The sequence below is a fragment of the Mesoplodon bidens genome (genome assembly GCF_964165515.1).
Source record: "Mesoplodon bidens genome assembly, chromosome: 9".
Classification (NCBI taxonomy): Eukaryota; Metazoa; Chordata; class Mammalia; order Artiodactyla; family Ziphiidae; genus Mesoplodon; species Mesoplodon bidens.
In genome coordinates this window covers 62,130,825-62,155,946 of record NC_138166.1, presented here as the reverse complement: position 1 = coordinate 62,155,946, position 25,122 = coordinate 62,130,825, and the positions used below count along the sequence as shown (strand labels likewise).

General features: G+C 46.0%; 1 protein-coding gene across 4 annotated transcripts in view; it reads left to right on the top strand.

Annotated features, from left to right (window-relative positions):
• PDE1C (phosphodiesterase 1C) overlaps positions 1-25,122 on the top strand; it is a gene marked incomplete at both ends in the record, with an annotated part of 531,390 nt that overhangs the window by 132,922 nt on the left and 373,346 nt on the right. For all 4 annotated transcript variants that reach the window (XM_081244322.1, XM_081244325.1, XM_081244324.1 and 1 more), the window contains one exon: positions 16,954-17,004. In XM_081244322.1, coding sequence (XP_081100448.1) covers positions 16,954-17,004 — 51 coding nt within the window. The remainder of the gene's footprint in view (positions 1-16,953; positions 17,005-25,122) is intronic.

Genomic DNA, 25,122 nt, shown 5'->3' with positions numbered 1-25,122 from the left:
TGTTTCTGGGTTTTGATGATTATGAGTAGAGCTGCCATAAACATTTGTATACAGGTTTTTGTGTGGCCTAAATTTTCATTTCTTTAGATAAATACTTAAGTGTATGTGTAACTTTGTAAGGAAGTGCCAAGTTATTTTCCGGAGTGGCTCTACCAGTTTGCATTCTCACCATGTTTGAGAGTTTCAGTTGCTCTGCACTTTCACTAGCACTTCATATTGTCAAAGTTTTTTATTTTAGCTATCTTATTTGTCCTAAGAAGTGTGTAGTGATATCTCATAGTGGTTTTAATTTGTACTTCTCTAATGGCTAAGCATGTTGATCATCTTTTTATGTGCGTTTTAAGCCTACTGTATATATTTTTTGGTGAAGTGGCTATGTTTTTGCCCAGTTTTTAATTGTGTTGTTTCTTTTCCTACTATTGGGTTTTTAAAAATTATAGTAAAATTTACATAACATAAAATTTACCATTTTAACCATTTTTAAGTTTATAACTTAGTGGCATTAAGTACATTCCCAGTGTTGTACAACCATCACCACCATCTATTTCCAGAACTCTTTCATCAGCCCAAACAGAAATTGTACCCATTATATATATAATAACTCCCCATTCCCTGCTCCCTCCACTCCCTGGTAACCTCTGTTCTGCTCTCTATCTCTATGAATTTGCCCATTCTGGGTACCTCATATAAGTAGAATCATACAACATTTGTCCTTTTGTGTCTGGCTTATATTACTTAGCTTAATGCTTTCAAGGTATATACATGTTGTAGCATGTATCATTATCAGAATTCCATTCCTTTTTTATGAATGAAAAATGTTCCACTATATGGGTGTACTACATTTTGTTTATTTATTCATCTGTTGATGGACATTTGGGTTGTTTCCATTTTTTGGCTATTGTAAATAATCCTACTATGAACATTGGTATACAAGTATCACATTGAATCCTGGCTTTCAGTTCTTTTGGGTATATACCTAGGAGTGGAATTACTGGATCATCATTTTTGTTTTGTGTTTGTGTTCTTTTATTCATTAAAAAAAATTGAACTATAGTTGATTTACAATGTTGTGTTAATTTCTGCTGTACAGCAAAGTGACTCGGTTATACATACATATATATATATATATATATATATATATATATATATATATATACACACACACACACACACACACACATTCTTTTTTATATTCTTTTTTCCATTATGGTTTATCTCAGGATATTGAATATAGTTTCCTGTGCTATACAGTAGGACCTTGTTGTTTATTCTGTTCTTTTATTCATGAATAAGTATTCTTTGATTTTTTTCAAAGACTCTTCCTACATCTATGGATATGATATTTTTGCTTTCTGCTGTAATTTCTTAGTATGCTAAATTATAACATTAATAGATTCTCTAATATTATTCTTACACCTCTGTGATAAGCAGAATTTGTTTAAGCTGTATTATAAAAAACAGTTTTGCTTTCAGTTTACTAACTGGTGTTGGCTCTGGTGTTTTTTACTATTATTTCCCCTATGTGCATGTTTATGTTAGTAACATGAAAATATTAAACTTTCCCATACTCTTTCAATGTATTTCTCTTTTAAATAATTATCCCCACATGCCGGCTTTAAGATTTACTTTGCCCCTGTGAAAAGGTAAGCTGGTCTTCTTACTTTATAAAAATTGGACTCTAAGTATAATGGAAGAGTGCTAAACTAGAAGACAGCTATACAGAGAGAACTGTTAGTGGTCACTAGACCCTTCTTCTAGGAGTTACATAAAAGCTTCTTCCAGCATCAGTTTACAGGTAACTCACTAGTCTCTTCCCTCCTGGGCTGTGTGCAAGGTGTGGAACCTGGGAGCCTGGAGTCCTGGATCTTCTTCCTGCCTGGTTCCTAACTAGCTGTGTGCTGGGTCAGTGTCAGTGACTCAAGCAGAGAATGGATGGGCCAGCTTCATGGACGATGGGCGTGACTGTGTTCAGTGATGTCTAAAATGTCATCTCATGAATGCTGTTGAGCCAGGAAGGACCAGCTCAGTGATTTCGAGCAGGTCACGCTGGATCCCTAAGCTTCAGTGTCCAGGGGGAGTCTCCATGGTTCTAGAGGTTTTTAAGGCCATCATGCTGTTTAGCCTACCTTGGGGATTCTTGGGCTCCACTGTCTGGAAAGGAAGCTGGGTGGGCCTTAGGGCGTCTGGAAGGGGCTGTTAATGAGGCACCAACAGGAGCAGGGCTGAAAGCAGCCTCAGAAGCATGAAGCGTTTTAATTGGCATCTTCCACGGAATAGGAAATTAGGGGCTCAGATTTCCTACCTGTGTTCTTTCTCCCTTGGCCCCTGTCATGCTGGCTGGAGCCCAGACAGAACTGAGTTGCTGCTTGGGGACCGTCACCATGGTTTTTAGGGGCTCCCAGGGAGGCCTGTGTAGAGTCTGAGTTCTCCCTTCAAGGTGGACGCCTACTGCCTTGAGAGCCACTGGGGAGGGCCTGGAAGCTTCCACTTAGCAACAGTTTCCCTCCCAGGACCTGGCAGGCCTACAGAGGAACGTACTTCTTGCCTATGCTGGAGACGCTTCTGAGCTGTGGCCCCTTCAGCTCCCCCTTCCCTCCAACCTCCTTTGTTCTTAAGCTTGGACTTCAGAAAGTTGTCTGGTAAGGGATACCCCCTAAGACCCTTCACTCACTGCCTCCACCTACAATTGAAAAAGCGATTCTGATGCAAAAAGTTGAGACTCTAGCCTAGATAATCTAGCTCTGATCATCTATGGTTGTGCTTAGAACAACTTTGTATCAGGGCTGGACCTGCCTTTAGTTGCACAAGATGCCAGCCCCAGCTGTGCCATAGCTAGCTGTGTGATCTTAGGCAGCTCACTTCCCCTCTCTGGGCCTTGTATTCTTTCAATGCAGAAGGAAAGTTTTGAGGTAGATTATTGATTGTCAACATTTTTTCCAGCTGAGATGGTCTTGAGGTCTGTGACTCCATCTCTGCCAGTTGAACTGTGAAGGTATGGAAATTCTTGGAGTTCTCCTAAGGAAGGTATAGACATCTGGGGGAAAGAGCAAGGGCTTTGGAATCAGACATACATAGGGTCAAATCCCCACCTACCAGCAAGGTGGTGGTTGTCTAGTAGAACCATTGCTGACTCATATGAGCCTTTGTGCAGGTTAGAAAAAGATTTCTGAAGTCACTTTCTGCTGGAAAATTTTCATGACAAATATATAAATCTACAGTGACTATGATGTGACTTGTGCTTCCTAGAGTTGTGCAGTGCCCAACCTGGCCAGCTGTACTCAACAGCTGTCTGTGTCCTTGGGCAAGTTACTCAACCTCTTTGGAACTCTGTTTGCTCATCTGGAAAAAGAAGATACGATGTCTGTCTCACAGGGTAGTGGTGAGGATAGAATTGTGTGTAAAAAGCCCAGGGCTCGTATAGAGTAGTTGCTCTGGAAATATAAATTTCCCTTTTCTTTTACGAGGAATAGTCTTCCTGGGATGTAGTCTTCAGGGCCCAAAGCACCCCCTCCTCCCAAAAGAGCAGCAGGTGGTGGCTTAGTGTTAACAAGGTGGGTTTGGAGCTTGGAATCACATTCTGTCAGTTTGCCTCAGCTTCCGATGCTGTCTTGGGAGTTCATTCCAAGATGCCTTGGAATGTTGCCTTGGTTTACCCCCAGTGGCAGGGCAATTACCTGGGGCATAGAGTGGTGTCACTATTGCGAGGCAGTGGGGAGGCTCAGGAGAGCCGGGCCAGAAAGGAAGAGTGGCACAGACTGCAAGGAGTTCTTGCCTGGCCTGGGGATACCCTGGAGAGCCCTCTACATGGGCAGGGCAAGCAGAGACACACAGGCAGTTCATGCCTTGTCCTGCTCCTCCCGGCAGGTAGGGCAGAAGCATTGGTCACCCACTGAGTCAGAGGAGCTGGGGTGGAGGCTGCTGTGGCCCCTGGTTGGAGTCATGGAGCTCTCCTAACACAGAGGTGTTGGTAAGAGCGCTGGCTCTGGTGTTAATTCCTCCTGCCTTTGAGTTTCAGGACTGCTACTTTTGTCCCCGCCCCCCTCCCAATTGATATGAATCAATGAATGTGATGGAATTTGGAGGTAGGGCCTTTGAGAGGTAATTAGGTCATGAGAGTGTAGCCCCCGTGATGGAATTAGTGCCCTTATATAAAGAGGAGGAGAGCTAGCCCTCCTTTCCCCACCCCCGTCTCTCATCCACGCAAGGATACAAAAAGAAGGCAGGTGCCCTTGGACAAATTCCTTAACCTTTCTGAGCTTCAATTGCTTCACTTATAAGATGTAAATACTTATTATTCCCACCTCTAGAGAGTTCAGACCCTTTAGTATAATATTCAAGGACCGTCAGGACCCAGCCCCAACCTACCTTTTCAGTATCTTTCCTGGTACCTTGCCCTCTGGCCATCTGAGATGCTCTCCCATTTCCCAAACACACAATCCCCATGCATGCTCCATGCCTTTCCTTATTTTTTCCCCTCTGCAGGAAATACAGTGTTTGTCTCTTCTGGGCCTGGTGAAATCCTCCTTGTTCTTCAAAGCCCTGTTCTCTGAAGGTTCTCTAGTCCTTTCCCGTATCAGTTATCTATTGCCGAGTAACAAATTACCCTGCAGCTTAGTAGCTGAAAGCAACAATGAACACATATCATTTCACACAGTTCTGTGGGTCAAGAATCTAGAATCAGATTAGCTAGGTGGGTTTGGGCTCAGGGTCTCTCATGAAGTCACATTCAAGATGTCACCTGGGGCTGTATTCATCTGAAGCCTTGACTAGGCCTGGAGGACCTGCTTCCATATGGCCACTCCCATGACTGGCAAGTTGACGTTGGCTTTTGGTGGGAGGCCTCAGCTCTTCACCATGTGGACCTCTCCACAGGGCTGCTTGAGTGTCTTCACAGCATGGCTGCCTGGTTTCCCCAGAGAAGGGATCCAAGAGAGAGCAAGGTGTGAGTAGCAATGTTTCTATGACCAGGACTTGGAAGTCATACACCATCCCTACCCCAGTATTTTGTTGGTCCCTGGGTTACTACTGACTCAGTGTGAGAAGGGAGCACACACGGGTGTGAGCATTAGGAGGTGAGGCTCACTGGGAGCCCTCTTAGAGGCCGATATCACATTTCCCCAACAGAATTAAGTGTTCTGGTGTTCAGCCACATTCATTTATTTACAGGGTCTTTCTGTGCTATATAGTAGATACTTGTGTGCTAGTTTTATTTATTGGGTGCATTTGATCTGTTCAGCCTGCAGGCAGCTGGTAATGATGTGGTGATTTATGGTGCTGGATGTAACAGTGCTGGCAGTGCATGTCTGAGCAATGTTTAGTGTGTGTGTGTGTGTGTGTGTGGTGTGTTCTCGCACTCATGCCCGGGCACATTGGCTCTCATGAGCTCAACTTACTGCGAGGTGCTTGGAGAGAAATGGAGCAGCTCTGGTTAGTTGTGGCTGTGTGGTTGACCCGTACCCCGGATCTGAGGACCTCCTTGTTTGTTTCGGGCTTTGCGCCCTGCTGGTGGCTTGGCCAGGGTGGGCAGTGATCTTCTAGGTCAGCTGTTCTATTTAATGCCTGTGGAGGGGGGTGAGTTTCCCTTGCCCTCTCTGCTTGGACCCTCCTTCTCACATGCACACCCTCTCAGCATCTATCCTCAAGTAGGTTTCAAAGTCGTGCTGGTAACTGTTCTTTCTCACAGCATGGCTGAAAGAAACCAGGGGAATTGGACATTGAATTCAATAGTGTGCATTTTCAAAACCACCCAGGGGCTTGTCAGGGAGCTCTTAGAAAGTGTGCTTGGCTGTTCCTTTTCAAGGTGGGTTACATCCTTCAACACCTTGCTTCTGGACCAGTACCATCAGCGCCACCTGGGAGCTCATTTGAGATGCAGAATCACAGGCCCCACCCGAAACCGACTGAGACAGAATCTGCAGTTTAACAAGATCCCCAAGTGGTTTTCATGCATGGGGAAGTCTGAGATTCAGTGTTTTGGAAGGCAGCCTTCTGGAAAATTCAGTCCCTTTGGATGGCTCCTGAATGTACAACGCAGAAGAAGGTTCCCAGGCGCCCTGCATATCTCCTGAGAATCAAGCAAAAAGGCTTGGCCGAGGAGGTGGAGGTTTGGCTTCCCCTGGAGATCATTGTGGAAGTGAGTGTTAACCAGTGGGTTGCTGAGGCTTATTTAAAATAAAAACATCTCTCTTTTCTTTTGGCAATGATTTAAGTGATTTTACTTTTGTGGGTAAAGGGCTTGGGATATCTTTGTCAAATGCGGAGTGAATGGGGCTTGTCAGTCTGGATAAGAGGGAGCTCAAAGGGCTGAGGCCGTGATCATTGTCATCAAATGTTGGAAGGACCCTGAGGAGGGATGGGAATCAGGCTTGTTCTGTGAAGGAAGACCTTCAGAAGGATTCCATAATCATGAAGATGACCTTGCTAAGGTCGCAGAACTAATTAGAGGTGAAGGGGGGCCTATCTCCACAGGGGCCGAGCTGCCATCTGTAGGGGCAGTCCAGGCATGAGCTGGACCTGCCCTTGTTTGGGACGTTGCAGGGGGTCTAAGCAGGACATGTGGAGCTGGACCAGTTCCAGTCCTGTGAACTGTCGAGAAAAGAAAAGGGCTCACAGAACTGGGTTCAATTCTGGCTTTCCCATTTACTAGACCTGATTTGGGCAAGTTATTTAACTTTTCTAAGCCTCAGTTTCCTTATCTGAAAGCGGGAATAATAATACTCATCTCATGGGATGGTGTGAAAATTAAATAAAAATTATGGGTATAAAAAATTATGGGGGCTTCCCTGGTGGCGCAGTGGTTGAGAGTCCGCCTGCCGATGCAGGGGACACGGGTTCGTGCCCCTATCCCGGAAGATCCCACATGCCGCGGAGCGGCTGGGCCCGCGAGCCATGGCCGCGGAGCCTGTGTGTCCGGAGCCTGTGCTCCGCAACGGGAGAGGCCACAGCAGTGAGAGGCCCGCGTACAGCAAAAAAAAAAAAAAAAAAAAAAAAAAAAAAAAAAAAAAAAAAAATTATGGGTGTAAAGTTCTTACCAGTGCCTGGCATGAAGTAAGGCTTAATACATTACAGTGTTTTTCCTTCCTCTTCTCTGTACTTATTTCCTTTGCCTTATTTGGGTTGGACTTAATTAGTTAACAGTTTGGACAGCTGGCTTGTTATTGTATTTTAATCTTGTTCATTTCTGATTCTTGTTAACTGCTAGTGGTCCTGGTTTGCTCAACTGGGGTGTTTTAATGAGGCCAGAGTAGTAAGGTGGCCCTGTATGGGCACTGCTTTGGTCACTCAGGTGTCACCCTTGTTGTGAGCCAGCAATCCTGCAGCCTGAGGTCTGTGGTTGTCACCAGGGCATCAGCCAGGAGGGCTGGACAGAGCCCCACAGGCTGTTACCATTGGGAAGCAGCCAGGTGCATGTCGGGTGGTGGTGCTTTGGAGTGACTGCTGACTCTGGACTGGTGTACCAGCACCTGAATTTAGAGCATGTTTAGACATATCTGCTCTTGGATAAATTCATGTGTCCATCCGCAGATGCAACACTTTTGTAGATGGGAATAGGAAAGAAGGCAGAGTTGCAGTGAGAGGCATTTTATAATGTATCAAGAGAGGAGAGAGCTCTTTTCTCTGCTTTTACAGCCCCCTCCCTCAACTAAAAGCTTTTCTTGCCTGAGAAAGGGAGAGATTTAGGGTATGGTTGGTCCATCTCAGTCTGCTCCCAGGCCTTGAATATACCACACTTCTCCCCTCTCCCTGGAACAGATCCCATCATCCTCTCCACCTCCCTGGCTCTCACCTGCCCCGGGTCTCCTAGAAGCCTTTTGTTCTCCTCTCCGAAACTGACAGTCTGTACCTTCTGTGAACAAGGACCCTTCATTTGGCATTCAGCAGAGTTTAGATCATGTCATGTATTAATATTATGTTTCCCCAACTTGGCCTCGGGCCTCCTGAGGTCAGGACCTGGTAGCTTGGCCAGGTGGTTTCTGCAGAAATACCAGGTACCATAATAAATTTGTATTGCGGTAACTCCAGTAATCTGTGTCAGGAAGCTCAGTGCCAGGCCTCTGGTCTCAGTGGACTCCTGTCCACCCAAGGACCAGTTGTATCCATCCTTGAGTCCAGCAAGACATGGGGAGGAAGGGGCTCAGGGAGTGAGTGCTCAGTAGAGTTTAATAGATTGTTTGATCAGAGTAACTGGAAGCCATGGAAGGTCAGTCTGAAACCTGGCAACTTGGAAAGAGAGGCCAGGGAAAGGGAGCCAGGAAGTGATTGAAAAATGTAAAATTCACTTTTATTAATATCCCACTTTGTAACATAAAGGATTGGTGTACAGAGCAAAATAGAAATAAAGTATAATTTGTGGAATGAGGTTGGATATAGATAAACAAATGTATACAATTAGGACCAGGGAAGAAAGAAATATATTACATGAGCTTTTTCATATGACCCCAATTCCTTCAAATTAATTTTAAAAAGAACATAAAGGGCAATCTGTTTCCCAAGCTGTCTTCTCAGGTTGGCAAAGACTTCTTTGATTTTCCTCTCTGTCTGTGTTTCATTGCACCCTGGGTTGAATGAGCTGGCGAACCACCCTGCCCTCTGGCAGGCAAGCCTTGCCCTCTGCAAGGATTTGCTCATTACTCCAGGAGAGAAGGGCCTGGAAGGTGCACCATCCCTTCCACTCTCAAATTATCAGCACTGATGAGTCATCACTACAAATAGGTTTTATTTTCTTTTGTGCAAGAGCCTGATTCGGAGTCGATTTGACAGGCAAATGGGCCCAAAAGGTATAATGAGGCAACACCAAGCATTTCTGAAGAACGAAGTGGAGAAAGGAACAGGCTGAGGGGTGGCGAGGCCCTTTATGTCTCTGGGGCACACAGTCCAGTTGGACTGCAGAGCTCTGTTCTGTTTATGGGGCAGGAGAACAGAGTGCCTCCCTCTGTGGTGCTTCTGACCTGAGGCTCAGTGGAGGGGAGGCAAGGGGTTCTCCTGCCAGGGCTGGGTTTCTCGGCAGTAAGGCTTGTCAAACAGTACTGATACTCACATGCTAAAGGTGTGATGGGTAGCATGCAGGTTAAGAGCACTGGCTCTGGAATAAGGTGCTACTGGATTCAGTTTCCACATCTGCCATTCGCTAGTTGTTTCATCACAGGGAATTTACTTAAGTTCTCAAAGACTCAGTTTCCATATCTGGAAAATAGGAAAATAATAGTGATAACCTCAGAGAGTTGCTGTGAAGATAAAATTAGGTAATGAACGAGCAGTGCTTACTCTGGTCCTTAGTTATATAGCAGCTCTCATTTTAAGCAAGTCAAGTAGTATATTTTTATATAAGTATTTAATTAATTCAGTTATCTCTGCGAATTGTCCATTTTTTTGGCCCTATTATTTTATGGTCTATGCAACCTGGCAGAGATTTTCCCACATACCCATCCTGCCTTCCCCCTCCAGCCTCTCCCCATCCCGCCCATGACAGGCTTTGGTAATGTATCACAGACACATCTTGCTAAACTCAGACTCAGCATCACAAGGCTCCCTAACAGTACTCTGCTCAGCCATTGCCAAGCAGAGTTGTATATGTTTACGTTTAAAACATATCCTGGGGTTGTCAAGCATCAATATTTATCAAACCCAATGGGGGTAAAGGAAACCAAGCCCTTTACTTTTACCCTTGACAGACCACTACGAGGGAGTTAAAGAGATGGGGTACCTTCCCTTCTCTGAGAATGCTGGACTTGGAGCCGGAAGAAATGGATGATATTTCCAACTCTGATGCTTGGCCTTGGTCTCATCTTGGATGAGCCACTTGATCTCTTGGAATGTCAGTTTCTTCCCCTGTTAAGAGAATAGGTCTTGCCTCCTGGGGGCTGGTTTTATGAGTTGTACTGTTTTCATGTGAAGATGAATTTGATTCTAGTTCCTATTCCCTTGTTACTGTTTTCTAACTGTGGAAGATTTAATAGGGTTAGGGAGACACCTGGTAGCTGGGGTTCTTGCATGAATGTGGCAATGAAGCTCCTCTCTGTAACTAGATTCTTCCTCTTCTGGATCCTGTTATTGTGAGTCCTGGCCCCTGTGACCATCTCACAAAAGGGCCCCTCTCTGCTGACCACCTCCTGGTCTTGTGCCAGGTACGAAATCTCCAGGCAGGTGACCTACCCCAATCTCTGTAGGCTGGTACATGGCTCTCACTGGGGCTAGAGCCATGGGGTAGAGGGTCAGGACTTAGTGTGACTTTTCTCTAGGGGTAGCTCTCTCTGGAGCACAGCTCTTATCTGCCTACCTTTCTTGGAAGGCAGAGAGGCTAAATGGAAAGAACCTGGGCTTTGGAGACAGGCATACCTTGATTGGGAATTCTGACACACAACTTTGTGGTCTTGGAAAAGTTACCTGACTTTTCTGAGTTTCAATGCCCTGTCTATCAAATGGGAATGACAGTCTTACTCAGTGTGAAGGCAGGGACCATGACTGATTGTTCAGGGCTTTATCTGCAATTTAGTCAATGCTTTATAAGTATTCCTGAAGGACAGAATGAATACTTTAAAAAATATATATTTATTGGGCTTCCCTGGTGGCACAGTGGTTAAGAATCCGCCTGCCAATGCAGAGGACATGAGTTCGATCTCTGGCCCGGGAAGATCCCACGTGCCACGGAGCAGCTAAGCCCGTGCACCACAACTACTGAGCCTGCACTCTGGAGCCCACGAGCCACAACTACTGAAGGCTGTGCGCCTAGAGCCCATGCTCCCCAACAAGAGAAGCCACTGCAATGAGAAGCCCGTGCACCTCAATGAAGAGTAGTAACCCCTGCTCGCCGCAACTAGAGAATGCCAGTGCGCAGTAATGAAGACCCAACACAGCCCAAAATAAAAACAAATAAATTTCTAAAAGAAAATTATTTATTTATTTGGATGTGCCGGGTCTTAGTTGTGGCATGTGGGATCTTCGTTGCGGCACGTGGGATCTTTAGTTGCAGCATGTGGGATCTAGTTCCCTGACCAGAGATTGAACCCGGGCCCCCTGCATTGGGAGTGCAGACTCTTAGCCACTGGACCACCAGCGAGTCCCCAGAACTAATACTTATAGAACATTTCAGTGCTCAGTGGGTGTTAATGTCCTTTTACCATCTTCTTATTCTGCTTCCAGTTCTTGGCCCCCATCACACTCTGCATGGTAGGAGGTTGGTCATTGATTCAATACTGTGCCAGGCATTTAGGCATTAGGAATATAGTAGTTTTTTCATTGGCAGAGAATCTGTGCTTGTGTGGGGATTAGACTGTAGTGGAAGGAAAACGCAGTAAACCCAGTGAATGAAGAACAGAGCATATGAGAAGGTGATAAGTGCTTCCAGGAGGGATCGTGCAGGGAAGGGGGATGAGGCAGAGAGAGAAGGGGAGTCGGGAGCTGCGATCTTAATAAGGTGGTCATGGAACGCCTTAATTAGAAGGTGACAGCTAGGTAAGCTGTCACTCGATCTTGGACGGAGTCTCTTTCTCCCCAGTATTCCATTCGGTTTTCCTTGCTTGGGTCTTTGCAAGTGGAAGGCAAGGTGAGGTGAGGCCAAGCATCTGTGAGCAATGCCGAGCTTCACCTTCTACAGAAACTAGGAGGGTGCCTGGAACCTCACTGCAACACTCTCTTCTCTGAAGTCCCTTGTGTGTGGTTTTCCAGCCAGCAGGCTTCCCAAAGGACCTCACCTGGAGAGGGTCCCTGGCAAGCCCCAGAGCTAGTGGCAGAACAGCAGCCAGCCAGCATGCCAGGCAGATTTCCTTGCAGGAAGCAAGGCTCTCCTGTGGAACAGCTTTCTCATTGTGTGTTTGCCCTGGCACCCAGCACCCCAGCTGCATTTATGCTCACCCAGGTGCCAGGGTTTTCAAAACAAGGGTGGCAGTGTTTTTGGTGCTAGTTTTGGTTACAAAGCAGTGTGTACCTGCCCATGCCACCACTATGACTGTTTGGACCACCCTCCCCATCTTTTTCTGATGGCCTGGAATGTTTGTGACTCAGTTGGGGTTGAGATGCTCATTGCTCTGAGTTAACTTCCTTTCTCACCATCCTGTCTCACCTGCCTCTCCCCACTGGTCTCCTTTGGAGAATCTTTAAGATTTGTTTCTGGCCAATTTTCTGGGGGGAAAACATAAAGCAAACATACCAGGGCCACACTTCATTTAGAACGCTGCTTCTCAAACATTAAGTAGCTTTCGAGGCAGTTGTTTAAATTCTAGAATCTTGTCTTCCCTTGCAGGATTCCATTTCAGTGGGTCTGGAATGGGACCAAGGAATCTGTATCATATCATCATCATCATTATCTTAAAGTCAGTTCCCTAGCTGAACACACTTGGATAAACCCAGATTGAGAGACATAGGTTACCTCCCTAACTTGCTTGTATGTCAAAACTGAATGAAATCTACTGTTGCAATCCTCCCAGAGTTTAGCCCTGTGTTGAGCTCCCAGGTGGCTCTCAGTACACATGTATTGAAAGTTAGAGGCAATGTGAGGTGAATCCTTTTATAAAGAACCCTTCACTATGTGAAGAGTTGCCCACTAATTGGTCTCCATAGTTATGTTTGCAGTCTTAACTGTTGAATTTTTCATAAAGCAGAGGCATGTCTCTGTTCAGGATTTTAATGACAAAACAATAGCATCCTGAAAAGAAGAACTGAATAGGGGTAATTATTTTTGAAGGCATCTTCCTCTCTGAATGTTGCTTTGATAAAGGTGTCTGAAGTTACACCATTTGTTAGTGCTTCTCAGCCTTAGCTGCTCATTGGAATCATCTGGGAACTTGGAAAGTATGGATGCCTGGGTCCCACCCGCTGAGGCCCTATTTAATTGGTCTGGGCATCAGGATTTTTTAAAACTTCTCTAGTGATTCTTACATGTGGCCAGGGCTGCAAACCACTGACCTAGAAAGTGTGGAACCCCCTGGAGAGGGGAGTGGGTGATTCATTTCTTGAGACTTATAGGGAGTTCCCTTGGACTAAAGATAGAAGGTCCTCTGGATTCTGTGATCCAAGACTGCTCTGAAATCTGAATCTAAAATATGTTTCATATAAATAAATATACATACATATATAATGACCCAAACTATATATAATAGTTAATTGTTTTCTACCCCTTTAATGAAAACATTTGTTTCTGATTTTAAGGATGGCATGTGCTTATCCAACTGTTGGGTTTATGTAGAAAAGTATAAAAAAGGCTGATAATCTCCCCGAATGCCAGCACATGGAAGAAATAACTGTTAATATATCTGGTGCACATCCTTCCGCTCATTTCTCTGTGGCTAAATACACACGCAGCCGAGATATACAATTCAACACCAATGGAATTAATAATACATACCGGTCTACCTGTTATACCCAACATGTCTTTCGGTAAATCTACGTAACTTTCCTTAAATGGTTAACTTTCCTTAAATCTACAGAATCATTTTTATGAGATCTTGCCAAATTCAAGCTCTAATTGCACTTGATAAATGGAACATGTACTTCATTGTTGAAGCTTGCTAGATTTTTTTTTTTTTTTTTTTGGTGGTACGCGGGCCTCTCACTGTTGTGGCCTCTCCCGTTGCGGAGCACGGGCTCCAGATGCGCAGGCTCAGCGGCCATGGCTCACGGGCCCAGCCACTCCGCGGCATGTGGGATCTTCCCAGACCTGGGCACGAACCTGTGTCCCCCACATCGGCAGGCGGACTCTCAACCACTGCGCCACCAGGGAAGCCCTAGATATTTTTTTTAAATAAAAGGCAAACAGCAGTGTAGGGAAGCCCCTCTGCTGGTCAAGAAGCCCCCGTGTGTCTGACCCGGCCAGCATTGTGCTGGTGGACCATCGAACACGTCGGGGCAGTTTGTGGGCTCGGAACAGAGGGGCTTAGCAAGCTTGGCCACAGCCACTCCTTGTAGTGCTGGTCTCTGTTGAGTCTTAGTTTCATTCTTTAAGACCTTTAAGAGGTCCTGTTTTCACCTGCCTTCTGGACCCACGCCAAGGGTATAGAAAGCCCACGCCAGTCAGCAAAGAGCTGCCTCCCGAACATCGAGGAGCTGGACTCACCCATAGGGGGCGTCTCAGTGGTGACCCATTGCTGGCCCATGGGTCTGGATCGTTACTCAGTTATTGAGAGACGCTGACAATCTGCATTTATATTTGAAACCTCTTGATTTTTAAATGCAGACAACTAATTGTTTAAAAATTAAGGACATTGTAGGGGCCAAGCAGAACACACCTGGGGCTTTTTAGAGTCCTCTGGAAGCCAATCTGAGGGCTCTCTCTACGGAGCCATCTGTGGCACTTGGTATGAATTTCAGTCTACTTCATTCAGTTCTAAAAATATTGACTGAATGCATTATTCTGTGTGCCAGTCACTGTTTGAAAGATTGGAAACAGAAAGATGAAAAGTTATGATCCTTGTCTTGGGTGGGGTAATTTATAGTTTAGAGCGGCTGTTCTCAGAATATGGTCCCCAGACGTGCATTCTCAGTATCACCTGGAAACTTGTTAGAAATGCCAACTCTCGGGCCCCATCCCAGACCCACTGAATCAGAACTTGCATCTTAAGAAACCCTGCAATTTATTTTAACAAACCTTCCTGGTAACTCTGGTGCCTGCGCGGGGCATCGCTGGTCTCACCACTGAAGCTTGAGAAGCACTGGTCTGCGCGGGGAGTGCAGAGCACGGGCAGAGGTCTGTGGACTGCAGAAGCCATGCTGGGAGCCAGGGGAGCTTTTCAGAAATGAACGGCTCCTCCTGAATCTTAAAGGATGAGCAGGAATGAAGCAGTGGGGAGGGGTGTGTAGAGGGGAGGGGGCAAAGGAGCAGTAGCAAAGAGGACAGAGAGTATGTAGGGCGTGTTTGGGATTTGTCCATTTAGAGCCTGTGGCTGGGCTCTGAAGGAAGCGCTGGGGGGATACCGTGAGCTGAGAAGACTAGGTGGTGCCAGGTTTTCAGTACTAGGTCAGGTTAGCTGGATTGCATCTTGTAGATGTTGGGACATCATGGGAGACCTTGGGGCACTGGGTCTGCATTTAGGAAAATAATGCTGGTAGCAGGGTTCAAATTCCTTCTGGGTAGAGACAACTCTCACTGGCCTAGATCTTGATTCCTGCCTCTCCTGGCGTGACTTGGATCTGGGTCAGCAATTCCCACCCTTGGACAGGGTGTTGGGAGGGGAGGAAAAAGCCTGTGGGTGAGGAAGCAGCCATGGCTGCATGTGAAACTGTGACGGTGTCGTGACCACCCCTCCTTCTTCCCTCAGGGAATACACGCACTCTCCAAGCTGAACATTTTAGTGCTTGCTGGTGTTCTCAGCAATGGCGATGGTCTTCATATCCCTACTTTAAAAGCAGCCCGTCAGTTTCTGCAGCAAACATAACCTTGCTCTATTTCTTTCTTTAGAGATCTGTAGTGTCCAAAGAGGAAACGATTTGAACTCAAGGCCAGGAAACTCACGTCAACAGCCAACTAGGTCTTGCTCCGTTCTCCCGCCCTCCCTCTCTGTCTTCCACTCTCCATTTCTCTCTCTCTTTCTTTCCAAAATGCTGGGGTGTGAGAGATAATGGGAGCAGGATGCAATGTCACCTCCCCCTGCTGGTTGTTTTGTATAGTGTCTTGTTTGTAATATATACAGAGAGTGCAGACAGTGGGGCAATGCAAATGACAGAAGCACAAAGTAGACTGGGATTAAATTCATTAATTTAAAAAATTATGGTAAATTTAAAATTTTTCACCCTTTTGAAAGGGTGAAAGGAATTTTTGACTCCTTCCATTCTTTGCAAAATGATGTAATACATTTCTGAAGTAGTTATTTCTTTTGTCCTGTACTGTAAATTATCATAGATGAGAATGATTTTAATGATTACATTGGCAGTCTCCTTTATTCTGCATATGTATTGGATGTTCTTTCCTAAACTAAAATGAACAGGTTTTTCCAGTTGATTGCTTTGAATGTTCATTCAAGTTGATCACAAATATCTACAAAACACCCAAGTTTATAATCATTATGGGCATTAAAAGTGATATTTAAAGGGGATGATACTTGTGTTTCAATTTAACAATTGATATCTTTTTTTTTTTTTTTTTTGCGGTACGTGGGCCTCTCACTGTTGTGGCCTCTCCCGTTGCGGAGCACAGGCTCCGGACACGCAGGCTCAGCAGCCATGGCTCACGGGCCTAGCCGCTCCACGGCATGTGGGATCTTCCCGGACTGGGGCACGAACCCGCATCCCCTGCATCGGCAGGCGGACTCTCAACCACTGCGCCACCAGGGAAGCCCTTGATATCTTTTTTTATCCATGAAGATGGTGTTCGTAAATATAGGGGATAGTAATTATGCCCCTATCAAGATGATAAATTATATAGAGGCTTTTCAGAGGAGGGTGAACGACCCTGCTGAGAAGCGTTAGGGGTAAGGTTTTCTAGGGCAGCTCTCTGGACAATTTTCTCCATCCTCCTATTTGTTAGACTCTAAATTTAAATATCCTTCTTAACAATAACCAATCTTACTATCTTCTGAAATCCCTGCCTTGCTTTGCGCCATGGATCAAGAAAATCAGACTGATGTCAGGTGGTTGGGGTGCATTTCTGTGCTGAAGGACATCCCGGTGAGAGGAAGCTTAAAGCAGAAGGATGTGCGCTGGCTTTGAAGCCTGGTGTGCACGCCTCTTAATCAGTGCATGCAAGCCAGTTAACTACTGTAAGCCTAGTAAACTAGGTATTGTTTAGGTCGTCTCCAGCTTAATTCACTCTTCTAATCAGAATGATTAAGACTCTTGACCTCGTTTAGACATTGAGAGCAGCACTGGAAATATAGAAAGAGAGGAAGTGAAGTTGCTTTTATCCTCTTACAAAGACTCTCAAAAACAGCTTAATAGTGAATCATCCAGAGGATTAGCTGTAGGTTGGGCATATTCTATGGACACATGTGCCTTGCTCTTAATTGTATCCTTTTTTTTTTTTTCCAGTTGCAAATGAAGCCGGAGATAAGACTGCCAGACCACTTGCCTGCTTCTCTCGTGAGTAAATCTTGTTTTACTCCTTTCCTGGGCTCCTTCAGAGCCTTTTTGCCTGTGTGGTTCACCCTGCCAGGTGTCAGTAAAACACTGCCAGTAAGAGTAATATAGGAAATGTCTTCAGTGGGTTATTACTCCATTTGAGCCCCATCTCCAGTGAGTTATTCATTGCTATTGCCTTTTCAGTCCTTAGAATTGTGGTTTATCAAACCGTGTTCTAGGGCTTTGCTATTCGAAGTGTGGACCTGGGAGTAGCAGAATCGACATTGCCTGGTGGCTTTTTAGAAATGCAGAGCCCCAGGCTCACCCCAGACCTACTGAATCAGGGTCTGGATTTCAACAAATCCCCAGATTCCTGTGCACAATTGAGTTTGAGAAACACTGCACTGGAGAATCCCCTCAGAGTACCTTGCCGTGGGGTGGGCTTTTTCTGAAGAATGAATGCAGAAGAGTCTATGAAATGCCTGTAGTTGTCAAGGTCCGTTACACGTGTGGAAGCATCGTCACCTCCCCATGTGGATGTAAGGCCTAGCTCCACTGGCTTTACCTCAGTTTGGTGATATTTTGAAGCTCAGATGGAATCTGTAACTGGTTCTCCTTTGGCACGGGGATGTTTGTAAGGGCCTAGGAGCTCCCCATCAATTTCACTTGACTCCTTTGTCCCCAGGTCTTCATCCCAATGGATGAGCAAGAGTCAAAAGCCTCTTGATGTTTTCTGTGCCAGAGTGATCAGCAAGTAATACATTTGCAAGTTAATGCATTCCCTGGGATGAAAACCCAGATGCCAATGAAGGGAGTGGAAATACCAAGGGAGATTGAGTAGGGTTGGGTGGAGATGCTCCCCAAATGGGCTGAGCATCCAGTGGAGAAATAGTGGAACTATAAATCAAAATAGATGGATTTTTCTTTCCAGCACCACCACTACTTGCTGGCTTTCACTTAAAGTAATTTCACTTATGCTTTCCGAGCCTCAGTTTTCCCATCTGAAAAATAGGAAACTCATACCCATCTTCTTTTATAAAAAACTTACCATCTTTTGAAGTGATGGCATGAGAGTCACTGCATTGTTCACATAGGGCTGACAAAGTCTTGTCTGTGGATTCTGCCAACATAAGTCTTAACACGTAGAGTCGAAAGTATCATTTCTCTGTTTATAGGGCTTCTTCCAAATTCTGCCTTCTAGCACTTTTGGGGGGGGGGCTTCAGAACTTTGGGATTGATTCCTAAAAATGATTTTTATAGAACTGTAATAATATATGCTAATGAAAGAGCATTAAATGCTCACATTTTAGAAACTGTGTAATAAAACACTTGCTTCTCACAGGCCCCATTTTTCATTGCCCTCCTACCTGGAATCATTATTTCCAAAATAAGTATTTCATCCCACAGCTCAGTGAGGATGATGAATATGCTTTTAGTCCCTTTATTTCTTCATCTCCTGAGCAGTAGTCAGGCAAATTAATAAGCTGGGGTGGTAATCCGACCATGCTGTGCAGCCTGCACCCCCATGGGAGTTTCTGCCGTTCAGAGGCTCATCACGAGGTTTGGGAAGGGGATGGAGCCCTTTAACCGAGAAGCTAGAATGAAACCTGGAGCAGTTTGGCCCTTCACAGAGAGTAGAGGGTACCTTCTCTTGTGAACGGCTTCTACAGATTCTAAATTGTGTGACTGGGTTGGAGGGATGGTGTGTCACTTGAAAGATTATTAGTAGGAGCTAAGTGAGGATATGAGGGAAAATAATATCTATATAGGAAAAAAGTAATTAGTGGCAAACCAATTAAGTTGGGCTGATTCTGAAAAGAAAAAAAGGAAAAAAGTCTCCTGACTTAGTGCAATGTCCTGGAAAAAAGTGAGATGGCACATTAGCTACTAAATCTTTTTGTAGCAAATACTAGAGGGAAAAAATTAGGTGGCTTTTAGGAAGGGAAAAAAATCCTTAATGTAGCATTGTCTGATTGACACTCACCTCACGTCACCACATTGAAAATGACCTTTTTCATGTGAATGAAGTGTTCAGTTTGGGAAGACTGGAAGGATTTGGATGATGGACTTTCCTTGGGAGACTGGAAAATGAAATACTGCAGCATTCTCTAACTTTTGCACCTTGCAAGACATATGAAAGCCCTGACAGTGTTCGTGGCCCAGCACGTAATTAGGAGGAATTCGGAGTGGGAGGCAAGAACACAGGCCGGTAATGTTGTGAAAACTGGACCCTCTGGGGGTTAAGCAGAAAAGAGCTCAGGGTAGGGAGGAAGGGGCTGGCCCAGTGGCCACCCAAGTAGTCCCAAGATGTTCATCCCCTTTGGGGTTTTCACATTCTGATTCCCAGTGCCTCATTTCTCTGTAGATTTTGCCCCTGCTTGAATCCATATACTTTTCTTGGCTACCCTCTCCTGTAATGGAAATGAGCTATGATGATTATAGTAAGAAATCCTAAAGGAGAACCAGAGGAAATAGAGTGTAGGAGTCATGAAGACATCTGGCTTTTCCAAGGGCTGGCTTCCCATCCTACCTTGGCCATCTAGTTTACCAGCCTTGCAGGCTCATTCCAGTCCGTTTCCAAAGAGGGTCGCTTCCACAATACAACCCTGTGCTTGGCTTTCTTCTCTATGTGACTGACACCACCACCCAGGACACTGTGCTCTCCTCAAAGAAATGGATTCAAAAACCTATATGGGTCAAGCTTACTTCCTATGACTTTTAGACTGGAGACACTTGCTGTGCCATCAAACAGCAGTGCTGAGGTGATGGGTGCCGTGGAGTGAGTCCTGTGAGACTCTGGATCCTATCAGGACCCTTTGCCACCCCATCTTCATCATTTTAGTCTTAGCAGTGACTTTTGATCGACTCAGCCTTAGTCAGAGCATCTATCTAGCAACGACGGACACATAGAGTAACAAGGAAGTCATCCTCCTAGGAGTGGGTTGGGGAAGGAGCAGGAGTGGGGGGAGCCGTATTCAAAAAAAGTGGAGAGTATTATCTTTCCCTCCAAAACCTACAGAAGAATGACAGTGTCAAGGAGAATGAAGGATTGAGAGCGACCCCGACTCTAAGGCATCGTGTGAGCCCAAAGCACGTTGGCTTTGGGTCAACGGATGGTTTAGAATGGCTCCCACCACGAGGCTATCTATCCTTGGGTTGGAGTCCCTGTGTGTGGGGACCACCCCTCTCTGTGCAGTGGGTGGGGTGAGTGGGCAGAGCATCTCCCATGGGTACTGCATGCAAAGCTTTCTGACAGGCAGTGCTCACACAGCTATGCGGTGTCTCCATTTTTACAAATGAGGACAGTGAGGCTGGGAGAAAACACTGAGAATCGCTCACTGCTGGAATTCTAGATCTTCCAACTCCAAATCTTGGCTGTTCCCAGTGCACATGACTTCCTCCTTGGTCTAGGGTTTAGAGTTTGCTGATTCTGGGACTTGGGGATTGGGGGTCTTCCAGCTCAGTCATGGAGGTATTCAAGCTTTACCACAGGGCAGGCTTCAGAGATCCACGTGGCTGTGACCTCCACTACAGTTGGTTTCACCTGGGGCAGGAAGACTTTTCCTCCAACATGCCCTTCCACCAGCTTACTTATATCAGAAATCACCTAAAATAAGGGAAAAACTTGATATACAAATCCCCTCGGAAGTGGGAACACAGGGATTCATTTTTACTATGGTGAAAATGATTGATAGCAGACCTTTTAATTGTTTTCTCCAGATACCTGAAAATGTATTCTCAGTGTGTAAAGAGAGGGGACAAAGGGGTACTTCATTTAATTGTTCACTCACTCATTCATTTAGTTACTCATTCAATAGGTACTGAACACTCATCAGGGGCCTGGCTCATCCTCGTGCCGAGGATACAAATGCTGATTAAAATAAGATCCCTGCCATCAAGGAGTGTAAAGCCTGATGTGAGAAGACAGAAAACTTAGTCAACAATGAGGAGTGTGCTATCAGAGGGGCTCAGGAAGTGGGGGCAGAGGGAACACAGGGAAGGGCCTCTAAACAGGTTAGATCAGGTTTCCCTGGGAAGGGCATGCTTGCCTTGAGTGTTGAAGGGTGCTGCGAGTTCAACACCCTTGAGTGTTGAAGGGTGCTGTTGAAGAAGGTGTGGGAAGCATGTCCCAGGCAGAGAGAACACATGGGCACAGAGGAGCCTCGCACGTTAGGGAAACTGGCTGGAGAGGCAGCCCCGGGTCAGGCTAAGAGGGGTCTTTGTGCTAGCCCATGGAGTGGACCCTGATTCTGGGGAAACCTTTGAAGGGTGTCCCACTTGGCCAGCATCTCCCCCTCCTCCTGGAGCTGGAGGTGGCCTCGGGGGACCAGAGCTGTGTGGTGAAGAACTGGACCTCCCAGCCCAGCTCCAGATCCCAGTCACGGGACGAGCTCCTGGAGCCCCCTGACACTGGGCTCCTGACATTGGGACTGTTGGGATGGAGTCAGCTGGCTCTGGGGCCGGGACTCCTGCTGGTCCAGATGTCTGGGATGCTGGGAGGCTGCCCTTCAGCGCCAGCCCCAGAGAGCCCTCCTCTCTGGAGAGGTCTGTTTTATGTGTATGTCTGTCTCCCATTAGACAGTAGGCTCCTGGAGGCCAACGGACCCCTGGTTGAGTGTATATTGACTGCGCCTGGTGCAGGAACAACTGCCTGTTGAATGAAGACTGAGTGAACTGTTACCCTGCCTGCAGCTGTCCCCACTCCTCCTTATCCTAACTTCGTGGGCAGGGTAGGCTCTCCCACTGCCAGCACACACACTCCCGGATGCCTCTGGATCCAGGCCTCCCTCAGGGGGCTCCCATATACTACCGTGAGGGTCCTCAGAAGCCACGAGGGACATGGGCTCTGGTGTCAGGCCTGGGTTTGGGTTCTGAGTCCAGGAATTCTGAATTCTGTGTGAACTTGGGCAGGTAACTTAATTACTCTAAGCAGAAATGAGTGCTAAAATGCTTAAAAACATGTGACGTGGTCACCGACCAATCAGGACAGATGTTGGCCATGGCTGATGTGAAGGAGGGTGCAGGAGGCACTGATAGGTCAGTCACTGGGTGGGGCGGGGGCCCTGATTACTTGGGGTAAATAATATAAAGCATAGTGTTTGCACACTGTAAGAGCTCAGTAAGTGTGGGTGATTGTCGTTACGTATATTATTACCCTGAGTCATTTTCCTCTCCCCGCCTACCTCTCTCCCTCCCTCCTTTCCTCCCTCCATTCCTTTCACGTGTGTTTCTTGAAGATTTTTCTCTGCTAGGCCCTGGGGACACACAGATGAGTAAGTTTGTCTTCCAAGAGCTCACAATCTAATCAGGGAGTTGGAGAGTTGGAGAAGTAACTGGCTCCAGTGCAGTGTGCGGAGGGAAATGCGAGAGATTGGTACGGGGGTGGTGGGAGCTATATGGGGGAGACCTCATCTGGCCTGTGTTGGGGGTGGGTTCAAGGGAGTCTTCCTGGAGGAGAAAAGCATTAGCTGAGGCTTGGGGAGTGTGTGTGGGTTAACAGGTAGAAAAGGTAGGGAAAAAAAAAAAGAAGCTATACCACTCTTCAAGGAATAAAGGCCATGTGTAGTGTTCAGACGTGGCCACAGTGTGGCAGGAAAAGCTCAGGTTTGGGTGTACATCTCTACTCCAGAAGGCTTAAAAGAGGCTGCATGCGGTGCAATGGACAGAGCACCTTCTGAGAAGGGAGTGCGCGGAATTGGAAGAGACTGTCCTGAGGGAGGGGTTGGCCCCAGAGCTTGTGTAGCTGGACAGCTCCATCCTGGAGTTTTGATTGCTTCCCTAATTGAGGAAGAACAATTTCTCCCCTGAGATGAGTAATGATTGAAAAGAAAATAGTGGTGTCAAAAGCAGTAAGAAAATGGAGCCTAATTAGTAATGCCTGCAAATTTGGCCTCTTTTGCTTTGGGAGGTAATAATCCAGATAGTGTTGAAAATAGATTATTCTGTAAAAGAGCTGGAGTAGTTTCGGTGGATGGATGATAAAGCAAAGGGAGGTCGCCTAGTATTTTTATATTGGGTGTATGATTGGGTGAATGGTCCCCTTTCCTGGGCAGAGGTGGGCAGGGGCAGGCAGGGATGTACAGCTAGGGTGGGTGCTGGGTGAGCCTAGTACCTCTTACCCGGTAATGGCCATTGTGGAACCCCAAGGCAAATTCAAATCATGTCTGACAGAGCGCTCCAGTCCAGCCAGAGATGTTTTCTAAACTGACTGTCACAGCAAGGAGGGTTTCTCACAGGCATCGAGTTGGGGGTGGATGGGTTACAGAACCAGGATGATGAGAACAAGGAAGGATAAAATGGGGGGGAGTAAGGGCTGAGAAATGCCATGAGCAGTGATGGGCTGTGGCTGTTGGCTGGGTGTTCAGCGTTCTCAGGGGTGTGTACTATGAGCTAGAGCCATATTAAAGGGCCCAGGACAGGGTAGGAAGCAGATATGGAGATGTCCTGGTTTGTCTTAAACAACTGTAACTATTTCCAAAATGTTCAGATCCTCTGTAGAGCTCCAGGTCCTACCTCAATAGTATCCACAGACCGAGCATCTTCATTTCCTACTTGCTTCCGCAGAAAGTTAACTTCAGCAGTGGCAGCTCTAGGGGCTTAGGGGTAGCAACGCAGCTCAGTGGTCTTCAAAGTGGGGTCCCTGGGAACTTGTTAGAGATATGAGTATTTGAGCCCTTTACTGGATCTGCTGAATCAGAAACTCCTGGGGGTGGGTCTCAGCAATATGTATTTTAACAGACTCTAGTGGTGATTCTGATGCATGCCAGTATTTGAGAACCACTGCTATAGTTGGAAGGACTATGTTATGTTGGTGGCAGAGATAGAGGTAGAGGTAAAAGGCAGCATGCAGAGCAGTACAGTGGTTTTATTTAGTTTATACATTACAGAATAATACAACTAGCAGTTTTCGATAACTGCTTGTAATATGTAATTGCATACAGACATAAGACAGAGCAAATGTTAATTGTCCTTGTCAAAGAATAGTATATTATTATTATTTTATTTTATTTTTATTGGAGGAGTTTGTGGGGGCTGATGGAGGTTATGGGAAGATGGTCTAAAGGTCCCCCCTAATCCTCCCTTGTGACCGGCACTGCTCTGCATCATCTCTTGAATCTAATCCTCTCTTTTCTAAGATCATCTCCTACCTGGCCCTGACTTTCCTACTCCACAACAAGGTCATTATAAGAACTGCTTGGTTGGCCCCTAGCTTGCTTGTAGCTTCAGATCACCCTCCCCACAGTAACCTGCACCGTCACGCTTTAGTTTTTGTCATGACATATTTGTGTTTCAGAACCACAGGGAGTTACTCCCTAACTTGTGTTCATCCAAGATTTATCTGCCTGACCACAAGGGTCCCACTGCTTGTTCTTACCCCCTTTCTCCATCCCTTTCATCAAATATAGTCGTTATCAGCCATGCAAATGTGCTTGGTTCAGTAAACAGATATATCAACCCATTATCTTAGATTTGAAAAATTTCATGTTAGACTAGAACTTGCAAATGATCCAGTCCAAACCTCACTACTTCCTGTAAAACTCATCCTCTTTGTGACATCCCTGTCAGAGGGTCATGAGTTCTCTGAAGGAACCCATCCAGTGATGGAAAACTCACCTTGTCTTAGCGAGGGTTGATGGTAACGGTATAGTGATGGACTGGAATGTTATGTGTTTGAGGAACTGAAACTCACTCTGCTTTTCTTTTTTTGAATGCGTTTGATCAAGTCTTTGAATACGTCCACTATACCACTTGGTCCCCAATATGTTAGTCATTGGTCCACCAGTGGATGGCTGATGATACTATAAGTAGCTTCTAGAAGCTTGTGGACAATATGTAACCCAGATGTTAGCTGGAGGCTCTTGGTCCATTGAGATCTAGTTAAATAGGCTCAAATGACTGTTGTGTGCCCTTTGGAGGTTCAGAGCAGACCTCAGTGTTTCCGTGAATATCTGGGATTGATTTAGTGTTCTTCTGGCTCTGATTTCCTACCTCTCTTGATTGTGTTCCTCTGTATGCTTCTGGCTATTTTCATATCTGCTCTGACATAGACTCAGATGCAGGCCAAAGCCCCTTCCTCTTCTCTTCTTCCCGTGTAACCAGAGGCTATTGGTCAAAGCGAGACTTGACTGAAGATTAGGG